The 25,596-nt window shown below is 41.1% G+C and overlaps 1 protein-coding gene across 1 annotated transcript in view; it reads right to left on the reverse strand.

The window, feature by feature from the left end:
• Nucleotides 1–25,596, reverse strand: part of LOC115458753 (1,4-alpha-glucan-branching enzyme-like) — a gene marked incomplete at its 5' end in the record, with an annotated part of 86,022 nt that overhangs the window by 17,592 nt on the left and 42,834 nt on the right. Inside the window, 6 exon segments of the mRNA XM_030188566.1 lie at nt 5,043–5,227; nt 10,333–10,504; nt 16,088–16,198; nt 20,292–20,390; nt 22,207–22,334; nt 23,556–23,671. Of these exon segments, the coding sequence (XP_030044426.1) occupies nt 5,043–5,227; nt 10,333–10,504; nt 16,088–16,198; nt 20,292–20,390; nt 22,207–22,334; nt 23,556–23,671 (811 nt within the window).

Below are 25,596 nucleotides of genomic sequence, written 5' to 3' on the forward strand. Positions count from 1 at the left end.
GAACCAGCCACCTCTGGAAGTCAAGACAGGTGCTCTAACCACAAGGCTACTCCTCCACTCCATAAATGAATGTTGTAAGTTTACACTTCTCTTAAAGACAGCATACTATGTGTACATAGGGCGTTCTTTTTTCTGAGACGGCACGCATGTGTGATTGTTCACTCATGTGTACTAGTTTGTACATGCATGCCCCTCAGAAAAAAAGTGTGCCCTATGTGCAGGTAATGTGTTCAAGAGCGCACTATAGGGGCAATTTGCAATTGCGTGGAGGAGTGGCCTAGTGGTTAGGGTGGTGGACTTTGGTCCTGAGGAACTGAGTTTGATTCCCACTTCAGGCACAGGCAGCTCCTTGTGACTCTGGGCAAGTCACTTAACCCTCCATTGCCCCATGTAAGCCGCATTGAGCCTGCCATGAGTGGGAAAGCGCGGGGTACAAATGTAATAAAATAGATACTATTGGAGATTCTACATAGAATGTTGCTATTCCACTAGCAACATTCCATGTAGAAGGCTGCGCAGGCTTCTGCTTCTGTGAGTCTGACGTCCTGCACGTACGTGCAGGACGTCAGACTCACAGAAACAGAAGCCTGCGCGGCCACATTGGTGATCTGCAAGGGCCTTTCTACATGGAATGTTGGAATAGCAACATTCCATGTAGAATCTCAAATAGTAGCAACAGTGGAGGAGTGGCCTAGTGGTAATGGAGGAGTGGCCTAGTGGTTAGGGTGGTGGACTTTGGTCCTGGGGAACTGAGGAACTGAGTTCGATTCCCACTTCAGGCACAGGCAGCTCCTTGTGACTCTGGGCAAGTCACTTAACCCTCCATTGCCCCATGTAAGCCGCATTGAGCCTGCCATGAGTGGGAAAGCGCGGGGTACAAATGTAATAAAATAGATACTATTGGAGATTCTACATGGAATGTTGCTACTATTGGAGATTCTACATGGAATGTTGCTACTATTGGAGATTCTACATGGAATGTTGCTATTCCACTAGCAACATTCCATGTAGAAGGCTGCGCAGGCTTCTGCTTCTGTGAGTCTGACGTCCTGCACGTATGTGCAGGACGTCAGACTCACAGAAACAGAAGCCTGCGCGGCCACATTGGTGATCTGCAAGGGCCTTTCTACATGGAATGTTGGAATAGCAACATTCCATGTAGAATCTCAAATAGTAGCAACAGTGGAGGAGTGGCCTAGTGGTTAGGGTGGTGGACTTTGGTCCTGGGGAACTGAGGAACTGAGTTCGATTCCCACTTCAGGCACAGGCAGCTCCTTGTGACTCTGGGCAAGACACTTAACCCTCCATTGCCCCATGTAAGCCGCATTGAGCCTGCCATGAGTGGGAAAGCGCGGGGTACAAATGTAATAAAATAGATACTATTGGAGATTCTACATGGAATGTTGCTATTCCACTAGCAACATTCCATGTAGAAGGCTGCGCAGGCTTCTGCTTCTGTGAGTCTGACGTCCTGCATGTACGTGCAGGACGTCAGACTCACAGAAACAGAAGCCTGCGCGGCCACATTGGTGATCTGCAAGGGCCTTTCTACATGGAATGTTGGAATAGCAACATTCCATGTAGAATCTCAAATAGTAGCAACAGTGGAGGAGTGGCCTAGTGGTAATGGAGGAGTGGCCTAGTGGTTAGGGTGGTGGACTTTGGTCCTGGGGAACTGAGGAACTGAGTTCGATTCCCACTTCAGGCACAGGCAGCTCCTTGTGACTCTGAGCAAGTCACTTAACCCCCATGTAAGCCGCATTGAGCCTGCCATGAGTGGGAAAGCGCGGGGTACAAATGTAATAAAATAGATACTATTGGAGATTCTACATGGAATGTTGCTATTCCACTAGCAACATTCCATGTAGAAGCCTGCACGGCCACATTGGTGATCTGCAAGGGCCGACTTCTACATGGAATATTGCTACTATTGGAGATTCTACATGGAATGTTGCTATTCCACTAGCAACATTCCATGTAGAAGCCTGCGCGGCCACATTGGTGATCTGCAAGGGCCGACTTCTACATGGAATGTTGCTAGTGGAATAGCAACATTCCATGTAGAATCTCGAATAGTAGCAACAGTGGAGGAGTGGCCTAGTGGTTAGGGTGGTGGACTTTGGTCCTGAGGGACTGAGTTCGATTCCCACTTCAGGCACAGGCAGCTCCTTGTGACTCTGGGCAAGTCACTTAACCCTCCATTGCCCCACGTAAGCCGCATTGAGCCTGCCATGAGTGGGAAAGCGCGGGGTACAAATGTAACAAAAATTAAAAAAAAAATAAAATTGCATTATATTGAACACAGACTTTTAAACCAGTAAGATTTATGCACCCACCTCCTCCTCAGTCTACAGGTATAAGAATTTTGTACCTTTTTTGCTCAATTTTTTCAGACTTTTTAAAAAAATCACTTTAACACTTCAACCATTCTAAAGTTGATTTAGTTAGAATACTCATCTCAAGATGAAGAGAGAAGTATTCAAACTAAATCACTTTAGTATGTTTCAAGTGTTAAAGTGATGAAAAAGTTTGGAAAAATTGAACGAAAAAGGTACAAAATTCTTATACCTGTAGACTGAGGAGGAGGTGGATGAATAAATCTTACTGGTTTAAAAGTCTGTGTTCAGTAAGTGGCACCGCTGAGGTCTACGGTATACTTGAAATACATGGGAGGTAGTTTATGTATTGGGGTTAACAAGAACCTCCTGAAAGACTGTTGCAATTGCCTGTTGGTAGTTAGGCACATAAATGCCATTGTTCTATAACCTGCACGCCTATCTGCCTGATACGCCCCTGCCCCTTCCAGAATATTGAGGGCAGTTGTATGCGTAACTGCCAATTAACACTAATCATAGCCAATAATAGGTTAAGGCCAATTAACATATAATTATTAAAGGAGCCCGTGCAACTTTCTAGAATTAAGGGATAAATGGACAACATATGTAAAGTCAAAAGAAAAAAGGCAGATCAAAAAAGACAAAAAAATTGAACAGGAGGGTAACAGAAGAAGTGGTTTATTACAAGTTACCCGACGTGGCCACGTTTCGCCCTCAGGCTGCGTCAGGGGTAAAAAAACTAATAGGGGTAAAAAGCAAAGTAAACCCCTAAAAGTAGTCCTACAACCACCTTACTGCCAGTCAACATAGCATTGTGAAGTTTGCTGAGTAAGCTTGGGAAGCACTTATGTAAGGTGGTTGTAGGACTACTTTTAGGGGTTTACTTTGCTTTTTACCCCTATTAGTTTTTTTACCCCTGACGCAGCCTGAGGGCGAAACGTGGCCACGTCGGGTAACTTGTAATAAACCACTTCTTCTGTTACCCTCCTGTTCTATTTTTTTTGTCTTTTTTGATCTGCCTTTTTTCTTTTGATTTGCCATTTCTGTGGCAGATCTTTGCCTTTTTTTTGTTTCTGTCAACATATGTAAAGAACAACTCACAAAAAAACTCCAGACCACCCAAAACACAGCGGCCAGACTGATATTTGGTAAAACACGTTTCAAAAGTGCCAAACCCCTCCGAGAAAAGCTACACTGGATTCCAATCAAAGAACGGATCACCTTCAAGATCTGCACCCTTGTCTACAAAATTATCTACGGTGTAGTCCCAGGATACGATAGACCTCATAGACCTACCAACCAGAAACAGATCCAGATCATCTCGTACATACCTAAACCTTCACTACCCAACTTGCAAAGGACTCAAATACAAAACAACCTATGCATCAAGTTTCTCCTATATAAGCGCACAAATATGGAACGCACTCCCAAAAGCCGTGAAAACAATCCACGGCCACCTAAACTTCAGAAGATCACTAAAAACCAACCTCTTCAAAACGGCCTACACTACAGATCCAATGTAAATCCCCACATCCGGCCACACAACTAAACCAAAGACCATACTGGACAATATACAACCTCCCTCTTTTCGACCCTAATGGAGCCTGGAATACATCTACCTTATTCGAACACAACATAACCTTGTATCTGTTCTCTACTGGATTTGGCAAACGCCTTACGGTACTGTGTAAGCCACATTGAGCCTGCAAATAGGTGGGAAAAAGTGGGGTACAAATGCAACAAACAAACAAATAAATAAATAAAACAGTGAACACGATTAACCACAAACAACATTTGTTTTAAATGGCTGCCCATCCCTAGCACACATACGCTTATAAATGCCATTATTCTAAGCATTTATGTTATAGATTTATTTCCATAATGCAACACCCAATATACAGAGGGAGGTAAACATAAAAGTTCTTCAAGAATCCACCTACAGTGTGAATTGGAAGGAATCAACTCTATACGTGTGAGTAATTTTTCTAAGAATTAAAAAAATAATTAAATAGTGAATGGAGGATGATCAGTGAAATGGGACCACCCCTCAATCTCCGTGAATGGCTGTTATGAATTCGTTAGCAAAGTCACTCTCTCACATCACCCTCAACAGCATCATCAAACATCCTCCTAAAGTGCCCAATAAACTGAAAATTGATTCCAATCCAAATCGCTACATTAACTTTTTTTTTTCCAATATTCACTCAATTAGTTCAATAAATATGTAAGGCCAGTATCATAGGAGCTGACTCTGTGGGTGCTTGAGCACCCCCAATATTGAGAAAATTGCTTGAATGTGTCCAGGGAAGGATTGTTTCCATTAGGCTTAGCACCCCCAATAATTCTGAAAAGTTGGCTCCTATGGCCAGTATGGATACCATAATCTAAAAACTTTGATGCCTTAACTCACGCTAAAACTGAATTTACAACCACCAGTCACTTATCTTTAATAGCTGGAGTACATTAAACTACACAACACAGCACCACACTTCGATATTTCCTCAGGGGCAGTACCACTCATGAACGAACTGTTACCAGATAGTCCAAAAGCTGACTTGGGACTTGTCTTTGGACTATCTGGCAGCGGTTACACGGTGATTTAATAATATTTTCCAACTATGTTTGTAAGAATAATGAATTTTGCAATTCTAAACAGGAATGCAACCGATTTGAAAGCAGAACTGTATCTTATTGATTGTAGCTTACCAGAGGAGCTGCAAGCCAGCCACATCTTTCCTCCAGTTTATTCATATCTCTGTCAAAGGCGTACAGGTAGCGATAACGAAGATGATGATCATCCGCTAAATTAAACTGTCTCCTAGCATAATGGTAACTCTCATTATTTCCTATTCTTGGGAAGTCTAACCACTCTGGGTGGCCAAATTCGTTACCTGTGTTAAAAAAAAAAAGAAAAATACATCATCAGGTAATCCACACAAAAGGAAACACCATTAAAAATCAGAATTGCATGTTCTTCAGACAAACATTTATTTTATACCACGTTTCTGGAAAAGAACCAATGTTCTGCCCCCATTTGAAATGTGGATAGATTATATTATCTGTGAGTATTAAGTGCTGTTGTGCTATGAATCTCAAGTTCCTATATTTTTGTAGGTTTCTTTTTTTGGTTTTTGTAATTGGCCCTTTCTGAGCACGTGTTCTGTTCCCAGTGTCCTTATTAGCTCGCCTTGCCTCCAGGCATGCTGGGTAAGCAGCTTTTCCACCCTCCCATCCTGTCTTAGAAAAAACAACATGCTCATTTATGCAGTGTTTCCAGAGTACCCCTTGCCAGTCAGGTTTTCAGGATATCCACAATGAATATACATGAACTTGATTTGCACAAACTGCCTCCATTATATGCAAATCTCTTTCATGCATATTCATTGTGGATATCCTGAAAAACTGACTGGCAAGGGGAACTCCAGGACCGGACTTGGGAAACACTGACTTAAGAGAACTGAATCCACCGTGCTGTGATCTCGCTGCTTGTGCCTTTGTAGTCCATGTGATTTCACTGTGTTTTTACAAATGTACATATTTACAACATTACCAACCCACATGTAGCTGAATCCCCAGCCTCTCTTGCCCGAGAGAACTGGTTACAGAATGGCAGTAACTCTTAGTTCCAGAACATCTCAATAGTAAGGTTTGTTTTGCTTTCCTTTGATTAAGGGGTCCTTTTACTAAGCTGCGGTAGTATGGGTGTGTGTTTCTGGAACAACCTAGGCCATTTGGGAAAAAAGGCATCTTTTAATGGGGCAGTAAATGGTTGTGCACTAAAATTAAAAGTAGCACGTGGCTATTTACTGCCTGAGCCCTTACAGCCATCCATTCACTTAGCGGTAAGGGCTCACGCGCTACTTGTGCGGTATTCAGGCAGTGTGCACCAATGTGGCCACACTGCCAATTACTGCTGGGAACTCCCCCCATGGTAGAAAATAGAAAATTATTTTCTACCGCAGGAAATAGCACGTACCAACTTCGAAACTACCGCAGGGCGGTAGTGCTAATTTGGCGCATGCTACCCACGTGTTAGCCCTACCACTGCTTAGTAAAATGGCCCCTCACTGCATTAACGAACAACTGGATCAAAAGTTTTCAGTCTACCTTTTCCGTAGATGGGAAGGTGGTGAACTAGAGGACATGAAATGAGATTGAAGGGGGGCAGAATCAAGAAAAATGTCAGGAAGTATTTTTTCACAGAGAGAGTTGTGGATGCTTGGAATGCCCTCCCGTGGGAGGTGGTGGAGATGAAAACGGTAACGGGATTCAAACATGCTTGGGATAAACAAAGGAATCCTGTTCAGAAGAAATGGATCCTCAGAAACTTAGCCGAGATTGGGTGGCAGAGCCAGTGGTTGGGAGGCGGGGCTAGTGCTGGGTAGACTTCTACGGTCTGTGCCCTGAAATGGCAGATACAAATCAAGGTCAGGTATACACAAAAAGTAGCACATATGAGTTCATCTTGTTGGGCAGACTGGATGGACCGTGCAGGTCTTTTTCTGCCGTCATCTACTATGTTACTAGTCACCTTGGTAATGTTAGTATTGGTTTAACTCTGTCAAAGCACTGTGAAATACTCTAACAGGCCAGAAGAACCAAAGTGGTTTACAATAAAACTGCATAAAAATCATTAAGACGACATAAAAAAAAAACCAAGCAGAAACAGATTGCAATGAACAGAAGAGCAATTATCTCTGCTCCAGTAGGATGGTAGAAAGATACGCTTTTAGTTTCTTGTAAAAAATGCCATAAAATTCAGCTCAGCTCTAGACTCAAGTCAAGTGGGATGGAATGCTATAGGGTTTGGCATTATTATTGAAAATGTTCTTGCACACTACTTGTACTGATTCAGATTTCTTATTTCTAAACAGTATTTTTAAAAAATGAATAGATGGTTTGCACAATGAAAACTTTTGGCGCAGAAGAACATGAGATTTTTCAGTTGTATGTTGAAAGAACAGAACATCAGAAGAACCAAAAACAAGTTCTGCATCTTTAATTTTATCATCATTTGTATGTATTTTGGCCTCCTTTGGATACCTCTGTGGAGAGCAGAGATATCCACTGCGTTATGTTTTAAGTGATGTTTTGTACTGTGTATATTTTATTGGAAACCGCTTAATTGTAGGTGGAATACAAGCAAATAAAATGAATAAGTTGCCTTTCAAAATTCACACACACTATTCCTGCATTTTAAATCTTGCATATAAATTAAACATTTGAACAGCTACTGATCCCTGAGGTACACCACTGATAACATCCCTTTCCTCGGAGCAAACTCCATTTTCTGTCTCCTTCCACTTAACCAGTTTTTAACCCAGTCAGTCACTTTAGTGCCTATAGATTCTCTGTTTATTTATCAGTTGCCTGTGAGGAACCGGGTCAAAAGCTCTGCTAAAACCCAATCTAGTGCCCCTCTCACATCCAACTGTTTGGTCACCCAGTCAAAGAAATGAAATAATATTTGTATGACATGACCTACCTCTAGTGAAACCATGCTGCCTCGGATCCTCCGTTGTATTCGATTCGAGAAACCTCACATCCTCCGCTTTACAAGCATTTCCATTAGTTTACTCACCAATGAGGTCAGACTGGCAGGTCTAATTCTCAACCTCCTCCTTACTTCCGCTCTTGTGCAGAGGGGCCATTCCAGACTCTAAAGAAGCATTGAAGAGGTCCAACAGAGCTGCCAGAACGTCTCAGTTATGCTATGATGCCAGTACCCTTGGAAGTATCCCATCAGGTCCCATTGCTTTGTCTATTTTTAGTTTAGCTAGCTCTTCATGAACACACTCTTTCGGTCCTTGTCTACCATCCATCCATCCCCATTAGCTGTTTTCTGCGGCCCTACCCCAGCCTTTCATATGTGAATACAGAACAGAAATAACTGTTAAGCATTTCAGCTTTATCTTTATTATCCCTCCTCCTCACCCTTGAGCCTCACAATGCTATTATGGCACTTCCTCCCATCACATCTAAAAAAATGTCTTGTCCCCCAATTTTACCCTATCAGCTATCTTTTCTTCCATTTGCATTTTTGCTTTCCTAACAGCTTTTCCAGATGCTCTTAGTTTTTCCAGGTATTTCTGCCACCTTCCTCTTTCTGAGTCGTCTTGTAATTTATGAAGGCTGACCCTTTTTCCCCTCATACCTTTTCAGCTACTACGTGCATAAGATGTGCTATTCTACCACTAACTGTAGCCCAAATTGATAACTTCCCCTCCTAAATCTCTATTTATAAAATATAGAGCTTTCTACTGGAATCCCTTCTCAAAGCCAGAAAGATTTTCTTTTCATTTTTTAAATTTAAATATTGGATTCAACATATAAATTATATGATTATATTCTCCGATTGTCTCCTAGTTTCATCACAACAAGACAGACAGACTCCACAATGAAAACAAAAAATATAATCTATTTTCAACACTGAAAACTCCTTTACAAATCCCTACCCTCATCAATAACCTGTTTTGGACCATTACTTAAAGGTCACCCAGATCTTAAATTGACCAGTGCACTGTCATTACAGGGCTGTTATCTTAAATGTCCCATAAATAGCACCTATCTGAATGGAAATTTAGGTTGTTCCCAACAAGCAGCAACTTTTTTGGTTTTTTTTGAATTGTGAATGTATTTTTGTACACTGCTTAGAATTGCTGATAATGCGGCTTATACACGTTATAAATAAAAATAAATTGCAGAACTCTTTTACAGCATGCTAGATTGCCCCTATCTCTAGGAAGTGTATGTAATGAAGTTTTTCCTGAGAAGACCATAAGCCTGGGTGTGAGTCCACCTTCGAATGCTCCCTGGTCCAGTTTGTCAGGACAATTTGGGGGTGCAGAATTTGGAATGGAATTCACTCTGCTAGATGTTGATAGATATAAGCCTCCAGGAAAGAATTTCTGAAAGGTTAAGTGATTTGAATTGCATCTTTAGGCTTTGAGTGGCTTGAGTCCACTGTTAGCTCATAGTCCACTCAACCTGTTACATATGCAGCGATTCTGGGATACAGCAGATTGGATGAGAACTGTTGATATATCATTGGAGAGAATCGTTGATACAATAAGAGATACAATTTAAACCCCTGACGCAGCAATGGCGAAACCGGGGGCTCCCTGTCGGGTTGAGGAGTGGAGAACACCGGAATGATTAGAACACTACAGCGTGTAGATGAACTAAGTGATTTCTAATGGTGTCCCTTGACTGATCTCATTTAACAGAACTGTATTTTGTATCAAGATTGTCTGAATAATTTAGAAAGAGTGGAGACACACAGACTGGATAGCTGATAAGTACAGTGAAAGTAGACCCCTATATGGGGATTAGTTTAAAATATATGAATGGAGTTTTTTTTTAAGCTATATGATGGCACGCCGAGCCTACGCCTTATAGCCGACTATGTCGGGCTGGCTGGGTGGCGACACGGAAGCTTTTTTCTACATTAAATTAGATTAATTTGACTACATAAGGGTGTGAGTGTCCCACACTAGCATTACACAGCTGGTGTGAAGTTGTGTTGTGATTTTCTAACATATGCAGACAAGCCAAAAGAGAGTTACATAACTGTTGAGGACATGCAGCCAAACATTCTCCATCTGCTGACCTTTTACAATTTTCTTTCACTATGGATACTAGATTTATGGTCCTTTCTTGTAGCAGAAAATGTTTTTTTTGTTTGAGTCATGTCTAGAACAGACCCTATGAATTTCAATAATGGGTTACCAGGAGGCAAATACCTTTTGCTCCTACATCACAAATGCAAAGCAGAAAAACACCCTTCACTATCCAATTTCTCCCCCCACTGTGTGCAACAAATATCCAGAACCTCCCCACTACACCCCAACTTCTTTATGCCATATATTGAATTATATAAAATAGTATCAAAGTTGAGAATTTAGTATTTTGACAAGTACTACAACATACGATTATTTTTTCGAATTCAATGTACATCTAGTATGAACAGAAAATCAGGCTGTCCAGTAGTACTTACCCATGAAGTTAAGATAGCCTTCACCCCCCAATGCATGAGTTATGAGACGCAACATTTTATGAAGTTGAATTCCACGATCAATAACATGAGTAAGGGGGGACATAACGCTCATGTTTGAATACATTTCTGCATCCATCAGCCAAAATGCAAGTGTCTTATCTCCAACCAAGGCCTTCAGAAACAACAAAATGGCTTAATAAAAAACATTGCCACTGTTTCATTAGTACTAAATTTTATTTTATTTTAAAGAAGCACCTAACAAAAATGTTATTGTGATATTTTCTTGATTTTAACACCGCCCATTTCTGGATATCTTTATGGTAAGATCCAAACACATGTTTCTCTTCTAATGCACGACATACAGGTAGCACAAAAATTCTAATGCAGGCTGATATGGAATTACAATGGGGACCTAATGGAGCAGACAGTTTTAGAATTCGATCTGCGTGGTGTTTCAGCTTGGGTTTGTAGACAAGGGTCACAACATACAGCTTTGAGACTTTAGAGAACAGAACAGATATAGGGGATGGAGAATTCTAAATTGGAGTTTCTCTCAGACCTGTGAGTAACAGAAGTTCATTATGAGCAGACTCTGTTTGGGTTCCAAATAATCTATTCTGATTATGAACTTCTTCCTTCAAAGCAGGGGTATCCAACTTCAGCTCTCTCTAGGTTGGGTTTTCAGGGTTTCCCCAATGAATATGCTTGAGATCTATTTGCATACAATGGAGGCAGTGCATGCAAATAGAACTCAGGCAGTATTTGAAATGTTCAGCTTTTGGTCTAATCCTCTGTGGTCTGGGCTAGAGGCAGAAAGAGACATTACACTGAAGAGTATCATGTTGATCTACCCAGAAGCTCCTCTTTCCATGACTATATCAATTGGGGCACAGCCCGAGATCTGATTAGGCCAGAATGACGCTCAGGTGCATAGAAAGGAACAGACCAAAGGTCCATCAAGCCCAACAGTCCACTTTAACAATGGTTTGTTGACTTTTAAGAACTTGCCCAAACCTTTTTTAAAACTCTGTTAGGCCAACTGTATTTACCACACTCTCTGGCAGAATTAAGTATATGTTGAGTGAAGAATATTTTCTCCGATTTGTTCTAAATGCACTTAGTATCTTCACTGCTTGCCTCCTAGTCCTTTTGGGAACAGTAGTGATTCACGTCTACCTGTTCCAGTCCACTCAATTTTATAGACCTCTATCATATGTCCCCTCAGTTGTTTCTTCTCTAAGCTGAAGAACCCTAGCCTCTAGCCTTTCCTCATAGGAGAGTCATTCCATCCCTTTTATCGACCTTCTCTGTACGTTTTCTAATTCCGCTATATCTTTGAGATGCGGTGACCAGAACTGCACGTAATATTTGAGGTGCAGTCACACCATGGAGTGATACAAAGGCATTAAAATATTATGGTTTCTTTTCCATTCCCTTCCTAATGACTTCCAACATTCTATTTGATTTCTTGTCCACCACTGCACACTGAGCAGAGCATTTCAACATATTGATAACACCTAGATCCTTTTCCCAGGTGGTGACTCCTAATGTGGAACTTTGCATCATGTAGGTATAGTTTCTGATGAAACCTCTTTTGGAGTACTGTTACCGTACCTTCAAAGTAAATAAACAAAATGAAGTCGGTCCACAGGGTGGATACCAAAATGATCTGTGGTCTTTGTCATATGGGGACAGACTTAAAGATCTCAAAACGTACACCTTGGAAGAAAAGTAGAAGAGGGGAAATATGATACAGATATTTAAATACCTCTGTGGCATAAATACACAGGAGGCAAGCCTCTTTCAATTAAAATAAGCTTTGGAAAGAGGGGGCATAGGATGAAGGTGAAAGGGGATGGACTCAAATGTAGTCTAAGGAAATACTTCTTTATGGAAAGGGTGGTGGATGCGTGGAACCACCTCCTGGTGGAGGTAGTGAAGACCAAGACTATCAGAATTCAAAGAAAGAATGGGACAAACAGTAGGGATTGGCAGACTGGATGGGCCATACGGTCTTTATCTGCCATAATTTTCTAGGCTTATCACAATGGTGTCAAGAGTATCACTGATTAGCCACAATAGAACAATTGCTGAGTGGGGTGGACGTAAATTGATTGTTTACTCTTTCCAAAAAAAATACAAGGATTGGGGGGCATGCAATGAAGCTGTTAAATAGTAAATTTAAAATAAAATCGGAAAAATATTTCTTCACTCAACGTGTAATTAAATTTTGGAATTTGCTGACAGAGAATGTGGTAAAAAGCTGTTAGCTTAGCAATGTTTAAAAAAGTTTTGATAATTTCCTAAAAGGAAAAAAGTCTATAAGCCATTATTAAGATGGACGGGAAAAATTCACTGCTTATTTCTAGGATAAGTAGCGTGGAGGGGCATAATTGAACGTCGCCGGTGATCTATTTTGGTGGCGGCGCTTCAGCTGGCCGGAACCGTATTATTGAAAAAGATAGCCGGCCATCTTTTTTTTCAATAATACGGTTTAGCCCGGCCAAATGCCAGTTTGCCAGGGTTGAGATGGCCGGTTTTATTTTTCAGCGATAATGGAAAAAAATGCCGGCAATCTCCAACCCAGTGACATCCAAGGTATTTGGTCATGGGAGGAGCCAGCATTTGTAGTGCACTGGTCCCCCTCACATGCCAGGACACCAACTGGGCACCCTAGGGGTCAGTGCGGTGGACTTCAGAAAACGCTCCCACATGCATAGCTCCCTTAATTTGGGTGCTGAGCCCCCCAACCCCCCCAAACCCACTACCCACAAATGTACAACACTACCGTAGCTCTTAGGGGTGAAGGGGGCAACTACATGTGGGTACAGTGGGTTTTGGAGGGCTCCCATTACCAGCACAAGTGTTACAGGTGGGGGGGGGGGGGGGGGATGTGCATGGGTCCGTCTGCCTTAAGTGCACTGCGGTACCCACTAACAGTGCTCCAGGGACCTGCATACACGCAGGCCTCTAGGACTTGTTGCTGCTGTATAACCTTGGCACACCAGTTGACACCTGGACTAATCTCTTTGAAAAAGTCCTTTATTTGAATAAGCACGTTTACTCACAGTTAATTGCAGATCAGAGGTTGTGCCCCACTGGCGTGGTCTCCCTGGTACTGAGATTAGCAGTAGGTCAGAGCTGGCAGAATGGTGTACAATGCCCTCTTTCAGCAACATTCAAGGTAATAACTAAGTTCTCTAACGTGGGTAAACACATGAAAGGGATCTAAAACTGGCTTACAAAAATGGTCACTACCTCATGGACTACCGGAAACAAAACTGGACACACTCTGACCCAGTTAGCAGGGGGAAAAGCACCATGGGAGTAGAGCCCACTATCCTACACCTACCACAATGCATTGCTGATGTGACTCTGCAGTGCACCTAACAGAAAAGGTGTCACATTCACCCGAGAGCCACATCACAACCAGGGAAAGGCTGTCAAGAGGATAGAACACATTCTGCTGTCATGTAGGTGGGTACGGCATTTGAGGCTGGCAAAATATGTTTATAATTGTGTTTTTTAGGGTGGGAGGGGGTTGGTGACCACTGGGGGAGTAAGGGGAGGTCATCCCTGATTCCTTCCGGTGGTCATCTGGTCAGTTGGGCACCTATGTTTGTGCAGCGCTGCGTACGCCTTGTAGAGCTATAGAAATGCTAAATAGTAGTAGTAGTAGTACTTGGTCGTGAAACTAAAAGGACCAAGTAAACCCGGCGAAATACTGCTTAACGCCGCTTTTTTTCCCCCATTATCTGCGAAAGCCGGCCATCTGGTAGCCACGCCCCGCCATCGCTAAGCTGCCGCCGACACGCCCCCTTGAACTTTCGTCGGCGAAGCGACGGGAAAGTGGCAATGCTGTCAAAAACGCCGGTTTCGATTATACCGATTTCGACGCTTTTAAGAAATCGCCGGCCATCTCCCGATTTATGTCGGGAAATGGCCGGCAATCACTTTCGAAAATAAGCCTGATAGTCTTCTTTTAGCCTTTTGTAGTCTTTTGGTATTCTTACCAGGTAGTTGTGACCTCGATTGGCCACTGTTGGAAACAGGATACTGGGCTTGATGGACCTTCGGTCTGTCCCAGTATGGCAACACTTATGTTCTCTCATAAACAGCCCTACCCTCTCATCATTTGTTCAGGTCATAGACACACAGAAAGCACACATATGCATGAAAACAAACACATACCAATAAATGCACATGCAGAGGAATATGTACACATATAGCCACCAATTCTTCCCCCACCCACCAAACACACACACACACACAGGACTGCATGCTTTCCCCCCTTGTTCCAATATATAGGAATCTGGAAATCTGTACATAATTTTGATAGTAATATATCAAAAAAGAAATGTGCTTTTCATGTGTCTCTTAGAAAACTGCAGACTAACATCTTGTTGGTTTAACCAATACATGAAATCATTCGAAAAGGCCATGGTATCTGCCCATATAAAACATTTATTATAAATGGAACACTTCCGTATTTTGGCCCCATATTTATTGAACACTATAAATATGAAGCCAAAATTGAACTTAATACTTTTCAAAAACAGCCAAATAGGCTAACTAAGGTGCCATTGTGATACTCCATCAGTTAAAAGGCATAGTGATCATAATGAGAAAAGATCTTTACAAACACAGGATCCTGTATCAACATAAAAGTGCTTAAAATTGGCAATATAGGCTAGTCAGTTTACTGTTGAAGAAATCACTGAAGTCATCAGTGGATATGATGATTTGTGTTTTACTTTATTCAAATAAAACATATGAACTTAAATACTTTTAAAACATTGCCCAGAATAGCCCTTGCTGTACGTATATGATGATATAACCTATGGGACATTGATTTCTTCATATGTGTATACTCAACCCTATTTTAACATAGGTTTGGCTGGATATCATCCATGTGGTAAAAACATTCAATCTGTAAAATGTGATTAGAGAAAAACATTTAACATGTCCCACACGTACAATGAGTAATTCCAAAGGAGCCAAAGATCAAGAAAATTTAGAAGCAACATTTTCTAGTATCTCAGTCTAGCAAGGGATAACAGGGATATTTTCTATATGAGAAAGCCCAGTATTTTTCAAAGAGAAACTTGAACTTCCACATTTGTCATTTGAGCCTTGTTCTCTCTTCTGCAGAACCTCCAAGTTTATCCAATCTCCCTGGAAAAAAAACACTTAACTGTGCACCACACCCCTGCAAATGCCTTCTATTCCAGCTATACTTCTCCAGATGCTCACCAGAGAGGCATCTTTCTGAAAATCAAGCGAGGGGTCATCCCAGATTGATTCCCCCGACCCAGAGAGCAGGGGAATGAATTCAAGACGAAGGAATGCCATCAGGCTCTGAACCTGCTGGAGCACATGCTCAGAAGGGAGAATTAGAAATTTCAGAGAAACAAAGATAGGCTATCACCACCAGCTCCAGTACTTCAGAGCCAACTGCTTCAATTCAAACGCCTCAAGCAGAGACAGTAGGGTTTTGTCAACAGATTGAAGGGATACCCCCAGCTCCAAGGAAGATCCACTTACTTGCTCCTTCTCTGTGTTACGGGACACCACAATTTTGTGAATCAGTTTGCCACTGGACATTAGTTTTCTTTATTTTAATGTAGCTTTGTTTTCATCACTAGATAAATGTTGAATTAAATGCATGTTTTAACAGCTTGTTGAAACTCAGTATTAACACTAGCCTTATTAAAATATATTTTACAAAAGAATATTCATTAAGCCGATTGCTAACCTGGTCATGGCTTTCTGCATATGCAATACATTTTTCATTATATCGCCTATTGGTGAGTGTATGCACTATGTTCCCCATGTTCCAGTCTTCATCTTTTAGTTCTTTAAGAATCTATAAAAACAAATGCAAAAACAAATGCAAAAAAAAAAAAAAAAAAAAGTATAATTGCATGTGTTACAAAATCTCAAGGTACTTCTGTTTCAGTAAATTCTGGAAATATTTTTTAAGCTTTAATTTTATATAATACCTTGTAGTAGTTTTTACCCCTTAGCAAAATGAGAAAAAATATACAGTTTAAAATACAGTTCAAAATTCATTAAGGTAGGATCTTCCATCACTGATCAACACAACACTTACTCAAGAAATGTATAACCCGCATTATCCTGTAAAGAAAGAATTACACAAAAGAGAAGCAGACCTTATGAAGAACAAGCTGCCTTTATTAATACACAAAGAGGGGCATAATCGAAAGGGACCCCCAAATTTTGCTGAGGACGTCCTTGCAAAACGTCCCGATGGAGGGGCAGGGAAACCCGTATTATCGAAACAAGATAGACGTCCTTCTTTCATTTCGGTAATACGGTCGGGGACACCCAAATCTTGAAATTTAGGTCGTCCTTAGAGATGGTCGTCCCTAGACTTGGTCGTTTCCGATTTTCGGCGATAATGGAAACCAAGGACGCCCATTTCAGAAACGACCAAATGCAAGCCCTTTGGTCGTGGGAGGAGCCAGCATTCGTAGTGCCAGGACACCAACCGGACACCCTAGGGGGCACTGCAGTGGACTTCATAAATTGCTCCCAGGTACATAGCTCCCTTACCTTGTGTGCTGAGCCCCCCAAAACTCACTACCCACAACTGTACACCACTTCCATAGCCCTTACGGGTGAAGGGGGGGCACCTAGATGTGGGTACAGTGGGTTTGTGGTGGGTTTTGAAGGGCTCACATTTACCACCACAAGTGTAACAGGTAGGGAGGGAAGGGCCTGGGTTCGCCTGCCTGAAGTGCACTGCACTCACTAAAACTGCTCCAGGGACCTGCATACTGCTGTGAAGGACCAGAGTATGACATCTGAGGTTGGCATACAGGCTGGCACAAAATAAGTACATAAGTACATAAGTAGTGCCATACTGGGAAAGACCAAAGGTCCATCTAGCCCAGCATCCTGTCACCGACAGTGGCCAATCCAGGTCAAGGGCACCTGGCACGCTCCCCAAACGTAAAAACATTCCAGACAAGTTATACCTAAAAATGCGGAATTTTTCCAAGTCCATTTAATAGCGGTCTATGGACTTGTCCTTTAGGAATCTATCTAACCCCTTTTTAAACTCCGTCAAGCTAACCGCCCGTACCACGTTCTCCGGCAACGAATTCCAGAGTCTAATTACACGTTGGGTGAAGAAAAATTTTCTCCGATTCGTTTTAAATTTACCACACTGTAGCTTCAACTCATGCCCTCTAGTCCTAGTATTTTTGGATAGCGTGAACAGTCGCTTCACATCCACCCGATCCATTCCACTCATTATTTTATACACTTCTATCATATCTCCCCTCAGCCGTCTCTTCTCCAAGCTGAAAAGCCCTAGCCTTCTCAGCCTCTCTTCATAGGAAAGTCGTCCCATCCCCACTATCATTTTCGTCGTCCTTCGCTGTACCTTTTCCAATTCTACTATATCTTTTTTGAGATACGGAGACCAGTACTGAACACAATACTCCAGGTGCGGTCGCACCATGGAGCGATACAACGGCATTATAACATCCGCACACCTGGACTCCATACCCTTCCTAATAACACCCAACATTCTATTCGCTTTCCTAGCCGCAGCAGCACACTGAGCAGAAGGTTTCAGCGTATCATCGACGACGACACCCAGATCCCTTTCTTGATCCGTAACTCCTAACGCGGAACCTTGCAAGACGTAGCTATAATTCGGGTTCCTCTTACCCACATGCATCACTTTGCACTTGTCAACATTGAACTTCATCTGCCACTTGCACGCCCATTCTCCCAGTCTCGCAAGGTCCTCCTGTAATCGTTCACATTCCTCCTGCGACTTGACGACCCTGAATAATTTTGTGTCATCGGCGAATTTAATTACCTCACTAGTTATTCCCATCTCTAGGTCATTTATAAATACATTAAAAAGCAACGGACCCAGCACAGACCCCTGCGGGACCCCACTAACTACCCTCCTCCACTGAGAATACTGGCCACGCAATCCTACTCTCTGCTTCCTATCTTTCAACCAGTTCTTAATCCATAATAATACCCTAATTTTAAAGGTTTTTTTTTTGAGGGTGGAAGGGGGTTATTGACCACTGGGGGAGTAAGGGGAGGTCATCTGGTCAGTTCGGGCACCTTTTTGTGCCTTGGTCATAAGAAAAACAGGATCAGGTAAAGTCGTCCAAGTGCTCATCAGACTGCACAACAATTAAAACTGTAATTAAATCAAAAGAAAGACTTATTAAAATGGAAGTCAACCAATTATGATCGCTTACCTTCTATAACTACCCTAATCACTTTCTTCCTTCTTCTTTTTCATTTCCCAATCGCTACACATTACTAACTGTAACCGATCTGATATCCAGAAATGACAATGTTATCAAATCTATGTAAGCCACATTGAGCCTGCAAATAGTTGGGGGAATGTGGGATACAAATGCAATAAATAAACAAACAAACCTTAAAGTTACTTCCGTTTTAACTTAAAATGATTAGGATATGGAAGTCTAGTTTAACTCACATAGCCATTGGGTAGGTAGATGGATGGGCTTAGGATATGGGGGACATAGTGAAGGGGGGTAATGGTGAAGGAGTGACTGGGTTACAGCAGTGGTTCTCAATAAGTATGTCAGGATACACTGGTGAATCCCCAAGAGGTGGGAAGTGTGTCATTTAAAAAAAAAACTGGTGTAGACAGAAAGCCTGTTTCCTTTACAACCATTGATGCCTGCAATCTTGAGCATCAAGTTCTTGAAATCCCTGTAACTAGCCTCTATTTCTGTTTCCCCACTACCCTAATAATAACTGATGCCTCCAGCCTGAACTGAAAATGTTGCAGGTCTGCTTGTCCACAGCTTCTGTTTGTTACGTAGTTCCTAAGTAGCATATTTGCTGGTTTTTGTGTTGCTTCACAGTAACTGGCACTGGAGGGATTTTGTGTTGCTGTTACTGAGGTGACACTAGAATGTGAATATATACTTTGAATGGCAAGTGAGAAATCTGGGACTGACGTCTTGTGTACAAGCTTTTTTTATATGAGGTAGGCAAATGCATACTAAACTTACAGTTAAACGATGAAAATATTTAGACATGATTTGTTCAGTGTGAATTTTATAGTGTTCGGTGTGTCACATACATGAACAATGTCCGTCAGGTGTGTCACAACAGAAGAAAGGTTGAGAACCACTGGGTTAGGGTGTAAGCATAACCCAGGTGTCTAGTGAGCTGGTCCCTAAAATTGGGAATCTCATGCTCAGGTATCTGCAACTTTGGGATCTCCGTTAGTAGCTATGGGCCCTGTTTACTAAGCTGTGCTGTAGACATGCTAAAAATCAGAATGCGCTAACGCTAAAGACACCCATAAGAATATATGGGTATCAGTAGCATTAGCAAGTGCTAATTTTTTAACGTGCCTACAGTGCAGCTTAGTAAACAGGGTCTTAAATTTTTTAATTCCATATTTATTTGTTACATTTGTATCCCATATTTTCCCACCTTTTGCAGGATCAATGTGGCTTACATAATACCGTCAGGCAGTCGCCAATTCAGGTATGAACAAAATACAGAGTGAAGTTGTAGTAGGGTAGAGTTCATGTGTGACAAACATTTGGGGATCATAAAGAGGAGGTGGAGTTTAGTTATATCCACTATGGTTTTGGCTTCGTTGTGTTGCAGGGTTCAGGCATTTAGGTTGGATCTTTAGGGTATGCCTTTTTGAACAGGTTGGTTTTTAGTTTTTATAATTTCTTTAATAGAAGTTACAACTGAAATCCAGCCTCTGAGGTGAAGTAAAGTTTCATACTACAATCAAAGTAAAAAATACAAACAGATTTTTAGTGCATTTTGTAGCATGCCAATGTGTTAAAATTAGCACACTTTACCTCTGCTTAACACCAATTTTGTGCAAATACCTTTCCTTCAGAAATAAATTTAGGAACAACAGATTTTGAAACAGAGCACATTTATCTTTTTTCTCTTACCTGAATCCATTTGTCAGGCACTGCCATGGCCAAGCGATAATCAAACCCAGCTCCTCCCTGCTCTATAAGGCAACACAAAGCTGGCATTCCTGAAACATCCTAACAAAGGAAAATACATAAAACATTTTATGACTTTAGGTTTCTGAAATATGTGGAATAATATTTTATTTATTTATTTATTGCATTTGTATCCCACATTTTCCCACCTATTTGCAGGCTCAATGTGGCTTACATAGTACCGTGATGGCGATCGCCAATTCCGGTATGAGAAATACAGAGTGGTATTGCGTTACAGTTCATGAGTGACAGAGTAAATTAGATCATCAAGTTTTGTCCAGTTCTGGTATAGGTTTCCTTGTGTTGCAGGGCTCAGGTGTTTAAGTTGGATTGTTATGGTATGCCTTTTTGAACAAGTTGTTTTTTTAATGATTTCCGGAAGTTTGCTAGGTCGTGCATTGTTTTCATGCCGTTTGGTAGTGCGTTCCATAGTTGCGTGCTTATGTAGGAGAAGCTGGATGCATAGGTTGATTTATATTTTAGTCCTTTGCAGCTTGGGTAGTGGAGATTTAGGTATGTGCGTGTTGACCTTTTTGTATTTCTGGTTGGTAGGTCTAGGAGGTCGGCCATGTATCCCGGGGCCTCACCGTGAATAATTCTATGAACCAGGGTGCAGATTTTGAACGCAATTCGTTCTTTGACTGGGAGCCAATGCAGTTTTTCTCGTAAGGGTTTGGCGCTTTCGAATCTCATTTTTCCAAATACGAGTCTGGCTGCGGTGTTTTGGGCAGTTTGGAGTTTCTTAATGATTAGTTCTTTGCATCTGGCACAGATTGCATTGCAATAGTCTAGGTGACTTAATACCATTGCACCAGGCTGCGGAATATTTCTTTAATTATGCAGAAAGTCAATTTGGAATGTCTCAAACAAGCAATATGTCACTTAGGCCCTAGAATCCCATGTTCTACACTCAGGCTATATCTTCCCGGCATGTGCTTGCTGAAAAACTTAGTACTAAACACAAACCCATCAAATCTCTCCACTTATTCTGTCTATACACTTAAGGATATAATCCGGAACTCATTTCAAAAATACTGTTCTTTGTCTCTTCCTTTGTTCTCCATCTTGGACAGAAGTACATACAGGATCCCTCACCTCACCTTTGGCACTCACCTTCCCACGTCCAACCACAAGGCAATGTAATAATCTAACTACCCAGCAATACTAGTGCAGCAAGTGCTCAAAAGCTTCTAACCTCCCAAACACAACTACATAGGTGCTTTTAATTTCCATTCGGACCTAGTTATTGCAGAGCTTGCAGTCTGCTAAATAAACCCAACTGCTAATAAATTCTACCAGACAACACAGTCATGTGATACCTGTGCAACCTAGTTTGCTATACATTCTTGAAAGCCCAATATCCATGCTATGGAAATGAGAGGTCATAGTAACATAGTAGATGGCAGCAGATAAAGACCTGTACAGTCCATCCAGTCTGCATCCAAAATTCCTAACTTCATGTTTTCTATTAAAACTCAACTGTCAAATATTTCCCCACTCTTTTCTTGAATCATTTCTCAGTATGTCTACCCCTCAGACATGCCCACTACATTGTATTATCTTAGCATCACATATATATTTGGTTTGATCCCTATTCAAGAATCAAGAACTTGCTTGTCATGGCTTCATAATAAAATGAAGAATATCACAGGCTCATTCAGTGAATTAGGAGCAAGCAAAGATTGGCCTACCTCTTCTCTTGATTATTCTAAAGTAAAGTCAGTGCAAGAAATTAACAGCATTGGAGGACATATCTAACATGTGTCCACCATCTTGCTTTGTTCCTCATTATTTTTCAAATGCAGAACAAAAATAAAACTGTATAACTAAAAATAAAAGGCCAGACTCTTTTCATTACCTCAGCAATCGTTATGCAGTCAGGATAAAAAGTATGTATCATGTGATTCGCCAACATGAGATAAACCACCGAGTCTTCATCTACTTGCAGACCAAAATATTCGTTGTAATCACCCGAGAATCCTGACCCTACAAAATATACAAGGTCTCTTTCACATCTGTACAAAAAAAATACTAAAATGTTTTCATTTCAAATGGCAACCTGTAACAGGAAACCTGCAATTTTTAAGCAGTCTGTAAACTAAAGTAACAATTGTTAACACTGTTAAATTTAATTTATACTCTTCAAATTTCTTGCTGGCTTTGACAAGTCTATAAACTCTTTTTAATGTGGATGAATATTAAAAACTCAGGCTATAACTGCATTTTAAGGGTATTGGGCTTCTAAATGCTGCAAATATACTAAACAGAGAGGTCAAACAAAAAGACTTTGGACAATCTGTGAACGCTCACAGCAAGTTGAACTGCTGAACAAGGAGATAAAAATGCAGAGTTCAATAAATATAATTTTGTTCTATTAAAGGCATTCCTTAAAACAGTGGTTTTAAATCCAACCCTTGGGAGACCCCCAACCAGTCTGTTTTTTAAAATATCCCTAATGAATATGCATACTCAATTCCAATACAAGGGTTAAATTAAATTCTAGTAAGTCAAAACAGCATGAATATAATCTCAAATGACTACTACAAAATTTATTATAAAAATTTTCACAAACAGAATGTGAATGTGAAAGTCGATGCAGGCAGTAAGGGGAACTGTCTTGGCGTACTAGACAATGATGTGAAGCTGTTTCAGGTCTCCTGAAGAAGGATATTGAAACACGGCCAGTGTTGAGACCGGATGGAGGGTACGCTCTTGAAGAGAGATAGACATAAGAAGTGGTGTGGAGCAGTTAAGTTTCCATGTGTACTGGTTAAGCTTTTCACCTTTTGGACTGGTCAATATTATCTGGAATAGACAAGTTTTTTCATCTTTTGGTCAAAATTTTTTCATTTGGAGTTCATTGAAGGATCTACTAAGACACGATTAATCATATGATGGGATTGATCGTTGGATTAATATAAAGAAGATTTATTGAAGACTTATTAAAGGAATGTAAAGGTGGACAAGTGATTCTTTCATGGACTTAATTGTTCACAGTTTGTATATTCAAGTGTATTTTTGTGGTATGTAAGAAATGTGTGTGAATGAGAGTGTTGTTTATGTAAATGACGATTATTTTGAAAAAATTTTTTTATAATAAATTTTGTAGTAATGAATATGCATGAGAAAGATGCCACATCCTGAAAACCAGACTGGCTTAAGAACCATTACCTTAAGAGACATAACAAATTAGACAGATAAACTTACCAATACCATGGTGGTGATACAACATGGATGTGACACCATCAAATCGAAAGCCATCAAAACCATACTCCTGTAGCCACCACCTCAAATTTGAAAGGAGGAACCTCAAAACTTCCCAGCTATAATATTATGGAGACAAATGTTCTCATATTATTGGGCATGATCAGAATTAGCAGATATTGAAAGCAAATCAAATTGTGTGAACACGATGATTTGATACACCATTTTCAGTATAACATACCGTCAACATTTATGAAGAATGCATCCAAGCTATATTCTCTTTTGTTATTATAAAAGGCATTAGCTGATACCTGCTAAGTTCCCTGGAAGCTCTTTAGATACCATCCCAGTCCAGCCCAACCCCAGCCACTCTTGTCCTGGTCATTCCTACCCCTTTTTCCAGGCTTCAGCCCCAGCCAACACTATCATTCCTTTCTTTTCTCTCTGACCGACCTACCTAGTGTCTCTTGCTGCTTTTGGTCTGCTTCTCTCAACCTTACACCAGTCCTGCAGCAGCCCCACAGCTCACTATCTCAATCAGTCCCATGGTACTCTGATGTCCTGCAACCTATCAGCTCACCAGCTTGCCAGAGTCTTTGTGGTAGGATACACATGCATGCTAAATGTCCTATCCACCACCTGCTGACAGATATCACTTCCGGCACTAGGTGCATGAATAATAACCTAGGCGCTCAGCACCATATCATTCAAATTTTTTATGGAAATATAAGATGATTTTGGAAAGGCCACACAACAAAGAATCAAAAGGTATACCATTTACCTGAAGAAATAGCTATCTAGCCAGATAAAAGGGCTACTAGAAAATTGTTCACACAGTGAGCCAGTAAAAGTACGTAAATACCCGCACGGGAAGGCACTGTGAACAAGAAAATACGCACTCAGAAGAGAACACAATGATGCGTCTTCCCTGCTCTGTGGAAAAATGAAGACCGAGGAATCTGTGCTCATGCATTGGGTGGAAAGGCACCAGTGCATGCGCAGTGGGATGCTAGAACTTGCTAGTCAGCATCTGCACTGGGCTCAGTCGGATGATGTCACCCAGCTGTAAGACTACAACAGCCTGCTTGTCCTTAGAGAAAAGTATGTAAACCATTCCACAATGCGTATACTTTCACTTACATTTTCTCAAAGACATTCCTGGGAGAAGAATTGGGGGAGGTGGGATGCAAGAATGCTCCTACTTCTGCTTTTTCAGAAGTAGGCACATTTCACCTGAAAACAAAGTATCCGAAGAAGGTGCGACTCTCTCTAGGTACTTTTCTGTTGACATTTTTCAAATGGGAAGACATGTTTACCTTCTCCTTTCAGAATTTTGCTAAGCCCAGGGGTCAAAGTATAAACCAACTGCAACAAAATACAGTTTTGAAAACTGGCCTCAAATTACAACCACAGGTCTGAAAAAAAAAAAAAAAAATCTAAAAACACTGCAATAAGGGAATGCAGTTAAATTTCTCTCATGAAGCTGGAGAAAATTCAGCTAAATTTCAGCAATTCAAGAGTCTTACTGGTCTGTTTTTATTTCTATTTGTAACAATTCAGCAAGGCAAACTGAGTAGAACTAGAGTAAATAAAAAGTGCAACTGCTCAATACACCTGTCTTTTTAGATTGTAAGCTCCTTGAGCAGGGACTGTCCTTCCATGTTAAATTGTACAGCGCTGCGTAACCCTAGTAGCGCTTTAGAAATGTTAAGTAGTAGTTGTAGTAGTATAGTAGTAATACCCACTATCTGTAAGCAAGACCACTAAGAGAAAGTGATGAGTCAAGGATTGGAGAATACAGGATTTTGTAAATGGATGGGGACAGGAGAAGAGGGAAAAAGAGGAACGTGGCTGGAATTAAAAGAAGAAAGTTTTGCAGCTATAAACAAAGGGCTCAAGATGTTCAAATCTCCATCCCAACTGTATCTGTATTTAAAGCCAAGACGATCACAGGCAGAGGTATAAATAGTTGTGGATAAGTGGTTGGTGAATTCTCTGGTGCTAGTTATAGTCAGCCAGTATTGCAATGATAAAGAAATAACCA

This window comes from Microcaecilia unicolor, unplaced genomic scaffold (assembly GCF_901765095.1).
Source record: "Microcaecilia unicolor unplaced genomic scaffold, aMicUni1.1, whole genome shotgun sequence".
NCBI lineage: Eukaryota > Metazoa > Chordata > Amphibia > Gymnophiona > Siphonopidae > Microcaecilia > Microcaecilia unicolor.